Source organism: Pezoporus wallicus, unplaced genomic scaffold (assembly GCF_028554395.1).
Source record: "Pezoporus wallicus isolate ANWC-B61680 ecotype Strahan unplaced genomic scaffold, APGP_CSIRO_Pwel_v1 contig_4710, whole genome shotgun sequence".
Taxonomy (NCBI): domain Eukaryota; kingdom Metazoa; phylum Chordata; class Aves; order Psittaciformes; family Psittacidae; genus Pezoporus; species Pezoporus wallicus.
In genome coordinates this window covers 3232924-3245247 of record NW_026640647.1, presented here as the reverse complement: position 1 = coordinate 3245247, position 12324 = coordinate 3232924, and the positions used below count along the sequence as shown (strand labels likewise).

The 12324-nt window shown below is 38.4% G+C and overlaps 1 protein-coding gene across 3 annotated transcripts in view; it reads left to right on the top strand.

The window, feature by feature from the left end:
- DNAH7 (dynein axonemal heavy chain 7) overlaps positions 1–12324 on the top strand; it is a 108500-nt gene that overhangs the window by 27863 nt on the left and 68313 nt on the right. For all 3 annotated transcript variants that reach the window (XM_057419911.1, XM_057419910.1, XM_057419912.1), the window contains 5 exons: positions 3263–3456; positions 5938–6136; positions 8083–8223; positions 11086–11298; positions 12207–12316. In XM_057419911.1, the coding sequence (XP_057275894.1) occupies positions 3263–3456; positions 5938–6136; positions 8083–8223; positions 11086–11298; positions 12207–12316 (857 nt within the window). The remainder of the gene's footprint in view (positions 1–3262; positions 3457–5937; positions 6137–8082; positions 8224–11085; positions 11299–12206; positions 12317–12324) is intronic.

Here is a 12324-nt window from a genome sequence, read left to right as displayed (position 1 = left end):
ATTGAATACAAAGTATTTTTTAAATGTGATATGTGTTATCACTGCAGAAAAAAAGATGAATCTCTTTTTTGTACAGGAGAATGTAAATGCCAGACTAGAAGTTTAACAATCTCAAGTTGATTTTGGCTAAACAAGCAGGCATTGTTTTCCAGAAGATGGCAGTCTGTTTCCACAAATATAGTGCTTAATTTCATGGCTTAAAAGAATGCTCTTCCCCAATATGTATGGATGGCCTTTCTTACATCATACAGCTAACTTGAGTCTGTCTGTGCTTTTTTGCATTGTACTATAAAATTGCTGTGTATTATAAAAATCCTCTATTTGCTTAGCTTTTCATCACAAATTTGAACAATCACACGTTATTCCTTAATTTTAAATACCTAGTTTAAGCAATGCATATTAATGAGGGTTAAGTTACTTAGTGATTTGCATACATTTAAAAAACTCTAGGATACTGAAGCTTTACTGTCTTTGTTGGGAAGAAAGAAAGAAAAAAATAGAGCCTGCATATGAGCCTATGATATGTTAAAAATTACATTTGGAAACTAGAGTTTGTGATGGTCTCTTAATAGGGTACTCAAATTACTTTTATACATTTGATTTATACTGTTTTCCTGATAGTTTTTTCCTTAATTGTCACTCACAGTATTGCAGACGAAGTAAGTAACACTGATGTTTCATAAGACTGAGAATGATGGCGTTACCTTTTTTTTTCTTCATGCCTTAGCAGAGCTGTAAATAGGAAATCTGTGTTGAGACATAAATTATTTTTTTTCCTGACTTTTTCTCATATGAAAGAGAAAACAAGCAGGAAGGCTTGCATTTATAAAACTGGCAACACAGCTTTGATGTGCTTTACCAGTTGCACTTAATTCTATTTGTTGATGATAAATAACACCAAGAAAGGGAACAAAACCTCTTTCTGCTGACAACATGTAGTTACACAGTTGCTTGTGCATAAAAAACTGTTTTAGAAAACCAATTATGAACTATATTTGTATACTGACAGCTTAATTGTCTATGTATAGATGAAAAGCGTATGTAGTTATTGAGTTTGGGTTTGGTGTGATGCAAGAGGCAAGTGACAGAAGGTAATGTAGTACAAAGGAACACTGCAATTATTGTATTAGGGTGGTGCACCCTCATGATGATCAGTTAGATAAACATACAATTCAGTAGGTTAGAAGTATATGTGTAACATGAGCAGGGAATTGAACCAATGCTGAAAGCACATTGTGAATAATTCAAAATCTTGTGAGTTTTTGAACTGAAGCTGAACTTGGAATTTATTATTAAATTCTCCAAACTGAAGCTGAACAGTAGTCAGGTTCTTGGGTCAGATCTGCATTGTCACCCTCTGAAGAGTTTATTTCTTATGGATAGATACCTTTTGCTCCTTCTGGGCTTTGCACAACTGTCTAGCCTGTCTCTCACCTCTCATCCTTTGCAGCCTGAGTCACCCATACTTCTGTTCTGTGAGACTCTTGTTCTGCAAACCCCATCAGAGACTTTTCTGAGTGGGGCATTCTATATTTGTAATGGTCTCTGACAAAACTGTTCAAAATGGAAATAGTCTGGATACATCTTTGATTTCTGCAGTCCATTGTTTGGAGTAGTCTTTGTCAGCAGTTCTTACAAGCCTTCAGTAGACTGACTAGTCTGCAATTCTCCCTACCAATCTCTTTGGTGTTTCTTATTGAATATACCTGTGTCTTTTTTAATCCTGGATACCATCTTCTATGGTGTGTACTTACAGGTGCAGACTCACTGGGCAAAACAGAGAGGATCTAGGAGTTCTAGTTAGCTATGTTTCCATCTCACCTATGGTCATTCCGGCCCCATATGGGGAAATGCACTGTGATTTAGGTGCTGATATGGCAGAAGGTGTACTCCCAGAATTTCAGAAGTTGAACAGGGGATTGGGGTTAATCACTCCCTGTTTCTTTGCCAGAACTTTGTAATTATAAAACATTACATACTGCAACATGAATGGGTTTGAATCAGTTCACAGTTAACAAGTCAGTTAATGTGTTGGCACAGGCCTGAACCAGAACTAAACCAGAACTGAATAAATTCAGTCACAGGTGAATCCAAGCCTACTGGAACTGAGTAGAAGCATTTGCTTGGTTTGGCTTCCACCATCATAAATCTGTATAATTTCCTCCTTTTCAGTGTGTGTAGCGTTTTGCTTCCCAAACCCCATACTTGGTGAGCAAGATTAAAAAATGCAATGATGATTATGCTATAAATTGATCATAAGGTCTATTAAATGCTAGTACCTGGTGTTCAGACAGCTGTATTGCTTTAAAGCCTCTTAGCTTGGAAACCTTTAGGTCTTTTGCAAAATCATTTTTTTATTTGTATTAACAGAAAACTTTCATCTTATGCAGTAGCTTTCATTTAATTTGAGAGGCTAATATGGAAAGCAGTAGAAAGCATTTGGAATGCACAATATGTCAATATACATTTTGTCATCGACACAGTGTATAAAGAAAAGAAACCCAGTGCTTATCCAGTAGTGTATATTGCCAGGTGTAAAAAAGAAATACTGTAATTTTTTTTTAAATTACTGTAAAAAGAAATAAAAATATAATTGATGTTCTTAAAGCAAGTATATCTTTCCTCATTTTGCTAGTGAAAACGTATGCAAGCAAGTAAATTAATTACGATCAGAAAATAGCTTTTTTCAGACTGGATTGCTAGTTGTTAGTACTGAAGTGTCAGTGTTGCTTGTGTACAACTTTGTCATTTCAATACTTATAATTTCAAATATATATTTATATACTTTATATGGAAGGAAAGCTCTTCTTTCTTTTTTTTTTGCATTGAACTCTGTGAGATGGTTACCACTTGAAAGATGGGGCTGCATTGTTGTCATGAAAGTACACTTTGAAACATCTTTCAAAACCTTTTAATTGTTCATGCTACTTAGTTGCATAATCCAGTTGTAATCCAATCAGTGTAAATTGATGTTGCTCCAACAGAATGATGGGAAATCTGTTGTTTGACTTGATTCTGTTTTGAAAATCATTTTCAACAGTAACAGTTTACGTTTTACAAAAAAATTATTGTAATACCAACTGCCAAACTAGTTTTCCAGTGAACCTTGCAATGAAGGTGGCTAGTAAATTGTAAACCTGGCAGTGGTTTGGGTAAAACAGAATTTGAAATAAAGGTTCTTTTTGCTTAAGAATTGCTGCAGTGCTTTTTGACTTACTTAAGAAGGCATTAACATTTTTATCTGGAATAATTTCTTTTCCAGGACAAGCACGTTCTGGCAGTAGCAGAAATGGACAGTATGTTGGAAAAACTGAGAAAGTGCAATGAATTTATGGAGCTAATTCTCAGAGGACTTAATGAATACCTGGAGAAGAAGCGTTTGTTTTTCCCAAGATTCTTTTTCTTATCTAATGATGAACTCCTTGAGATCCTTTCAGAGACCAAAGACCCTACTCGGTATAGTAATTTTTAATAGTTATATTTGTGACTCATGGTGCATGCAGGTAGTCTTGTCATATTGTTTTTCTGAGCCCAGAACTGACTTTTCTCACTGAGGGTTGTGGCATTAAGTATCTGCTTGTTAGATTTTATGATAGGTGAACGCAGAGTAATTTTTAATATGGGTAATTAAATTCAGTTGTTTTCTAAACTAGTAACCCTTCCATACACTGGTTTTCAGAATCAGAAATCCACATAATAATTCATGGTAAAATGAACATGCTGATTTTTCCCACTAGAAAACCGAATATCACATGGAACTGCTGACCTGAGCTTTATCTTTTTAGGAGGAGTCCTAATTAAAGTATTTCAGAAGTTTTTTGCCAAGTTTTAACTCTTGCTGGGATTTCTACTCCCCAGCCACATTCAGGATTATACTGAATGAGTGTGTTAAAAAAAAAGCGTAACTCAGTATAAGCCTTTCTTATACCGAATTAACTCTGTGATGATTCCTGCAGAAGTGATCTTACACTTAGAGCCTTTGCTGTATGTGGAGAAACTCAGGTTTGATTCCCAGTATGCAGACTTAGAATCATAGAATCATAGAATAGTCAGGGTTGGAAAGGACCTTAAGATCATCAAGTTCTAACCCCCCTGCCGTGGGCAGGGACATCTCACACTAAACCATGTCACCCAAGGCCTCATCCAGCCTGGTCTTGAACACTGCCAGGGATGGAGCATTCACAACCTCCCTGGGCAACCTATTCCAGTGCTTCACCACCCTAACAGGAAAGAATTTCTTCCTTATATCCAGTCTAAACTTCCCCTAAGATTTAACCCGTTACCCCTTGTCCTATCACTACAGTCCCTAATGAAGAGTCCCTCTCCAGCAACCCTATAGGCCCCCTTCAGATACTGGAAGGTTGCTATGAGGTCTCCACGCAGCCTTCTCTTCTCCAGGCTGAACAGCCCCAACTTTCTCAGCCTGTCTTCATATGGGAGGTGCTCCAGTCCCCTGATCATCCTTGTGGCCCTTCTCTGGACTTGTTCCAACAGTTCCATGTCCTTTTTATGTTGAGGACACCAGAACTGCGCACAGTATTTCAGGTGAGGTCTCACAAGAGCAAAGTAGAGGGGCAGGGTCACCTCCTTTGACCTGCTGGTCACGCTCCTTTTGATGCAGCCCAGGATACAGTTGGCTTTCTCAGCTGCAAGCGCACACTGCCTGCTCGTGTTCATTTTCTCATCAACCAGCACCCCCAAGTCCTTCTCCACAGGGCTGCTCTGAATCTCTTCTCTGTCCAACCTGTAGCTGTGCCTGGGATTGCTCTGACCCAGGTGTAGGACCTTGCACTCGTCATGGTTAAACTTCATGAGGTTGGCATCAGCCCACCTCACAAGGGTGTCAAGGTCCCTCTGGATGGCATTCCTTCCCTCCAGCGTATCAACTGAACCACACAGCTTGGTGTCATATGCAGGCTAGCTGAGGGTGCACTCAATCCCACTGTCCATGTCATCGACAAAGATGTTGAACAAGACTGTTCCCAACACCGATCCCTGAGGGACACCTCTCGTTACTTGTCTCCAGCTGGACATTGAGCCATAGATCACAACTCTTTGTATGCGGCCATCCAGCCAGTTCTTTATCCACCGAGTGGCCCATCCATCAAATTGATGTCTCTCCAATTTAGGGACAAGGATGTCGTGTGGGACAGTGTTGAACGCTTTGCACAGGTCCAGGTAGATGACATCAACTGCTCTGCCCCTGTCCATCAGTTCTGTAGCCCCATCATAGAAGGCCACCAAATTGGTCAGGCAGTATTTTCCCTTAGTGAAGCCATGCTGGCTGTCACCAAGCACCTTGTTGATTTTCATGTGCCTTAGCATGCCTTCCAGGAGAATCTGCTCCAAGATTTTGGCAGGCACAGAGGTGAGACTGACTGGTCTGTCAAAAAAAAAAAAAGAGCACAAGGAAACAGAGACTTGATAGTGTTTAGTGATTTTGGTGCAAGGTTATGCAAAAATAAGGAGGAAAATGAAGACAAAATGCCGACTCATTCACAGAGAAATACTCATACAGTGCAATGAACAGGGCAAGAGATCTTGTGGGGAAAAGGTATTGTGTTAAGGTCATACCTGTCGCTTTACTTGCATTCCTTGATAATTACTCTAGTTTGCTGGGAAGGTATAAATAATGGCATTTTGTGTACTCTACGTGGGTTAGCAGTTAAAGGATATTTGTTTATCTTTACCATTTTATATGTTACAGGGATTAAAAGTAATATTTTACATATTTAAAATCATCTTCCAGAATTGTGGTAAGCATCTTGCAGGGTTAGTACACAAGAATTATTGGTGAGAATAAACTTTTTAACAAAGTTGGAACAATCATTTAAGAAAATGGTTCAGGACTTTTTGGTTGTTTAGTTAGCTCTTCTTTGGTAGTATTGGCAAGAAAAAAATTGTCAGTAGCTGTTTAATACTGTTTTTGTTTTCTAGAGTACAACCTCATTTGAAAAAGTGTTATGAAGGAATTGCAAAAGTGCAATTTACTGATGCATTAGATATTACACACATTAAAAGTCATGAAGGAGAGACTGTGGAACTCATAGAGACAATCTCGACATCAGCAGCTAGAGGTCAGGTTGAAAGATGGCTGGTTGAACTGGAGAAAGCTATGCTGAAGTCTGTCCACAAGGTAACAAGTCCCAACCTCTTCTTTTCTCGGCTAATGATTTCTTCAGTAAACATTAACGTATACTGGAATCACTTTTTATTCTTTGCACCTAGCCTCAAAATTAAACCAATGAATTCAGTCTTTAAAGGTTACACAGTTTTTTAGTTCTGGTGTCAATTACTGGTCATAAACTTATCTAAAATTCTTTAAATAGTACAAAACACTTGCGCTGAGGATCTTTTTGTCAGAGATTGCTGATGTCAGTTGATGTCACTTAGCCAGAGATGGTTGATGCCACTTGGTGTTGCATGAAGGGACAAGATTAAACTGAAAGTTTGCCCAGGTTTGGTTTTTTTTCTCGTTTGTCATGATTTAAACCCTGTTGGCAAGTCAGCCATGCAGTCTACTCCCCACCCCCCCAGAGGGGTGGGGAGGAGAATCGAAAGAATGTAACTCCCATGGGTTGAGATAAGAACAGTGCAGTAACTAAGGTATAACCCAAACCACTACTGCTACCACCAATGATAATGATAAGGGAAATAACAAGGGAAGAGAATACGATACCACCCTCTGAACAAGCCCGACTGAGCAGTGAGTCTCTTCCGAGTAACTCCCAGTAACCTGTCCGGGCATGACGTGCTGTGGTATGGAATACCTCTTTGGTCAGTTTGGGTCAGGTGTCCTGTCTCTGCTTCCTCCCGGCTTCCCCTCCTCCCTGGCAGAGCATGAGGCTCACAAAGTCCTTGGCCAAACCAAAACATCATTGTTATCAGCTCTGTTCCCAGGCCGAAAGTCAAAAACACAGCGCTGCACCAGCTACTAAGGAGAAAAAATGAGTGCTCCTGTTAAACCCAGGACATTGTTTTACTGTTTCTCTTAATTATGGCTAATCAAGACCATTAACTCTTCAGATTTTATTGTTCTAGTGTTTACAGTGTCTCATTGCTGCGTTGTATATTTAACCATCTCTATTGTCGTCTTTTTTGTGGTCCTTTTCAATGTCAAGGGATGTAATTGAATGTGCACACGCTTTCTTACAAGAGTTTAATTTTTGTAGTGGCATAGCAGTACAGAATAAAGTGAATAACCTGATCTATCTGATGCATACATGGACAAACTGAGGTGCATGACTAAGAAATGTTTAATCACCATCTGCATGCAGTTACCCTTGACTGCAGAACTTTCATAATGGTCTACAATGGATAACATTTACATAGTTTTAATGTCAATACAGACACATTTTTCCCTCATAGGCATATATATTTTAGTTTAAGTTATTGTGTATATAGATTGCTAAAAGCAAAAAGGCTTGGAGCTGCAAAACAAGTGGTAGATAGTCACTCAGGTTGTTTTCACTGTTTGAGGAGCCATCTAAATTTGTTGAGGGGTTTGTTGATAATAAGACTGTTCTTTCTTGGGTTTTATTAATGAGAGGAAAATGACCTGTTAGTATAGACTGGAAGTTTTTTTCCAGTGCAAGTTTTGATTTCATTGTGATTATCTTTGAGCAGCACTAGAACCAGGTTAATCATTCTGGTATTAGAAAACACACTTGAAGTTAGATGCAAGTTTAAATAATATCATCTGCAAAATTAAAAGCTCTGGGGTTTTATTAGTATTAATAGATGAGAATACTTTCCGTGTGGGATGCTACTTCTAACTAAATTGTGTTTGTGCTTGCTTTCTAGTTTCATTGTAGTTGGATGTATAAAATTTATGTATCTGAAGGCAAAAATCATTTTAGAGTGTGTAGAGAAATTCTCAGAAATTTTGTGTGATCACTTGTTCGTATTATGACGTTTTGGGCTTTTGAGCTTTATTGACAGATTTGCTTGCAAAATTATCACTATTATGGAGTTGAATTTTTGAGGCTGAATCCAGATTATTCAACACAATCTAACCTAAATTCTAAATCTGAATATTACCTGCTTTCACATGTAGTTATAGTGTGCTTTTTTGCTGTCTAGGTCATTGGGGAGGCACTTGAAGCTTATCCAAAAACTGCACGTATTAATTGGGTAAGAGAGTGGCCTGGACAAATAGTTCTTTGTGTATCCCAGACTTTCTGGACATTGGAAGTACAGATGTCTATTAGAAATGGCCAAGGGGTAAGAATCATTAAAATTAATGTCAAATTGATATAATGGAGTAGTAAATCAGACCTTTGGTAATAACCTTTTTGGATGAATAGTTGTACAATGTAATGGTTAATCTTTTGAGTAATTTCTTTAAAGATCTGCCTGACATGTGATCCTTGAAGATTTTCATGTTAGTGTTTGCTTTTGGGTATAGGCACTGATGCTTCTACACTATGTCAGAGTGTATTCTGACAACATGTAGATGATGTGTTCCTGTGAAGGCAGCTCAGTGGGGTATTCAGGTGGTATGGACTAGCATAGCTTGTCTATTCATCTCTGGTTCAGAAGTCTAACTTACCTTCATTAATATTAAGAGCTTTTTATGAAGATGGACTAGGACTAGCATTAGAAGATATATACCATCCTCACCCTTGTCAAATAATGAATATATAAGCCTGAATGGTACAAAATTTATAATCTATTAGTAATGCTACTGAGAATAAAGGTACTTAAGGCACTGAATTAAGATTCAGGATATGTGTTTTGTGGAACCTTTCTACTGTTTATCACTAAGGCTTAATCTTCTCCTGTGTTGTATTTGGAAGTGTTCCAGAATTGCCACCATCAGATGAGGCAGCTAATCTTAGAGATTTTTAGAGGAAGTTAAGCAAAGGTTAAATTAATTAATTTGATTTTGGGAATGTTTGTTACAGAATTCTTAGCCTAGACAAAAGTTCTTGTGCTGGTCTGTATCAGATCTCTGTACATGGGCAGTAAGGAAACCTGTCCTTCCTGTAGCTTTCAATCAATTTCTGTTGTAGTGGGAATTCTGCTCATCTGGCTTCAGCCAAGAATCTTTGTTCTGCTGTGAAAAGGGACTTGTAGTTAGTGAAGTGGTGGAGAGCCATTTGCATCTCCTGACAATCTGTTCCAAATCTGTCAGGGATGGAGCATTTACCACTTCTTTGGGCAACCTGTTCCAGGGCCTCACCACCCTCACTGTAAAGAACTTCTTCCTTGTATCTAACCTGAACTTCACCCTTTAAATTCATTACCCCTTGTCCTATCACTACAATCCCTTATGAAGAGTCCCTCTCCGGCATCCTTGAAGGCCCTCTTCAGACACTGGAAGGCTGCTATGAGGTCCTCATGCAGTCTTCTCTTCTCCAGGCTGAACAGCCCCAACTTTCTCAGCCAGTCTTCATATGCAATCATGCTCTAGCTCTGTTGTCCTCGTGGCCCTCCTCTGGACTTGTTCCAACAGTTCCATGTCCTTTTTATGTTGAGGACACCAGAACTGCACACAATACTCCAGGTGAGGTCTCACACGAGCAGAGGGGCAGGATCACCTCCTTCGACCTGCTGGTCATGCTCCTTTTGATGTAGCCCAGCACATGGTTGGTTTCTGGGCTATGAGCGCACACTGAAGCCAGCTCATGTTAAGTTTCTTATTGATCAACACCCCCAAGTCCTTCTCTGCATGACTGCTCTGGATCACTTTTCCACCCAGTCTCTAGCTGTTTGATTAATTTTAGGTCCCTTCCCACCCAATCCATTCTATGATTCTGTGTGTTCACGCATACATGCACATGCAAACACACATGCTTGCTTTTGATTGGTTTTGAGTTGTTTCCAACAAGTAACTTTTGTACATAAATCAAAGGTGCAAATTTCTCATTAACACCAAATAATGAACTAAGATGCTGCATAAAACCAGAAGGGTTTAATAAATTTTGAAATTATTGTCTTGCTAGCCATGTGCATTCTCAGTGATACACAATCTTATGGTCAGAAGGATAGACCTGAGGAATGTTACTGATATGGGAGCTGAGGACACAATCTGTGCTCCAAGTAATATCTCATGTTTGCTGGGGAAAGCTTGGTGGTAAGCAGGTGGGTTATTATCCCTGACTTGAGAGAGAGAGTTCAGATTTTGTGCTGGTCAGGACTTGTAATGCAACACTAGAAATTGATCTGCTTTTGAGCTCTGTGCTCTTAATTCTCATGTATAGAAAGAAGTCATATTAAGCAAAGGATTTCTGATACTTAATTTTTTGAAAAAAAACTAGCTGAGAGATCTCAAAACCTCATAGTCTGTTGGGGGCTACCAGTGTCAGTGTTTGGAGAGGAACAGCAGGCTAACAGGGAGAAAAATCTAAAACAGGCCTCGGTGAGTTTTTCTCCAGGCAAATAGAAGCTGTGCCTCTATAGAAACATGCTTTGGTGTGAATGTATTGCTAAAGTTATTCCCACTTTTTAATCTCAGTTCAGTAAAGCACTTAAATCACATCTAAGTACTGTCACAATACAAGCCCTTTCTTTTACCAGAAACTTATTAGCATGAAAGAAACTATCAATTACAGTGTAAAAGAAATGATTAAACTAACGGAACCCAGACTATAAGCAGAAGAAAATAAACTAAAAAACTAACAAGAAAATGCATTTTCTTGTTAACTTCTTTGAATTCTAGAACTGGGGTTTCTTTCTGACTGTTGCGGGACATAAAGGTGTTTCTGAGGTGACAGTGTCCCTTAATCATAGGAAGTATATTGTATGTATAGATATTTAAAACATACATGGCATTTTGTTTATGTTAATGTGAAATGTATAAAAAGTTAAGGACTATTTCCTGTGTTCTGGAAAGAAAACAGTGTATGCTGTTTTGTTTCCAGGTACATATCATTGATGCTTTATATATGGCTCTTTAAAAGTAGGAAATAAACCCCCCCAAAACCCAAATCCAAAACCCTATTGAGCTGCCAGTGGATAAAGGTTTCTGAACTATAGTGAGAAAGAACTTTTTAATACAGAGAGATAGAAGTAATGCTAAGAAAAAATAGTCATGCCTTATGACTAGCCATGCAACTTTGTAACTTGTAAACGTTTTTGCAGGCACTAGAGGGTTATCTGAAACAGAGTAATAGACAAATTGAGGACATTGTCACCTTGGTGCGAGGAGAGCTGTCTCAGCAGAATCGAGTGACTTTAGGAGCACTTGTTGTGCTTGATATTCATGCTAGGGATATTATTGCATCTCTAGTAAGCAAGAAAGTCAAAGATGAGGATGACTTTGAATGGTTAAGCCAGCTTAGGTACTACTGGGAGGTAAGTGATAACTCTCAATCCTATTAGAAGGTAATTTCTATTCACAGCTTTTCAATTTCTGCTTGCTTGCTTACACTGAGAGTGGTTAACCTACTGCTGGAATTTCTGCTGATAAGATAATGCCTGTAACCAATCATTTTATGGATTGCTAAGTAGAATGGCCAGTAGCCAGACACAGTTTTTAATTAAAATTACTTTTTTCATCACTGCTGAGTCTTAGTACACTTGCTGAATTTGCAGGGGGGTTACAGGCAGAATTTGTTCAGTCAAAGACTATTTTGGTTGTCTGATTCTGCAGGATAGAGAATGCTATAGAGATGACAATTTTCAGTTGGAGTTTTTCATCTGACAATGTCAATATTATTTTGAGCATTACATTTATTGAAAAAATATTTATACTGGATAGTGGTAGAATATGGTATTTTTACAAGCATCAGGATAAGATTTCCCATGCTACAGAAGAAATTGCATGTGACATTAAAAAATTTATATGTAGAGATTGTACGTTGCCGTATCAGTCATCCGATTGACCATAACTATAGCTGCTGGTGATGATTATTTCTGTTTACCTGTTTAGAAAGTCGTTAACCTTTTAAGTAGCTAATAAGACAGTTCTACTCTGCTACATGGTTAGTAGGACTTTCTCATGGGTAGTGGTTAATGTAAAAAATGGTCTTACGTTTTGATACTTTAGTATCTATTAATTGTTGTGGGGGGTTTATTATAAAAGTCACACTGAAACTAGTGTCCTAGAGCAATCAGATGTTTCAAGAGCATCAGGTCTGATAAGGAACTTGAGAAATCCTATTGAATTGTGGGTATGTGGGGGCTTCTTATTTTGTTTTGTTGTTTTATGTGTGTGGGTTTTTAATTCTTTTATTCTATAAAATGAATGCCTTGTTTCTTAGGAAGGGCATCTAGAAACAAAGATGATTAATGCTGGACTGAGGTATGGATATGAATATCTTGGCAATACCCCTAGGCTGGTTATTACTCCACTTACAGACAGATGCTACAGGTAAACCT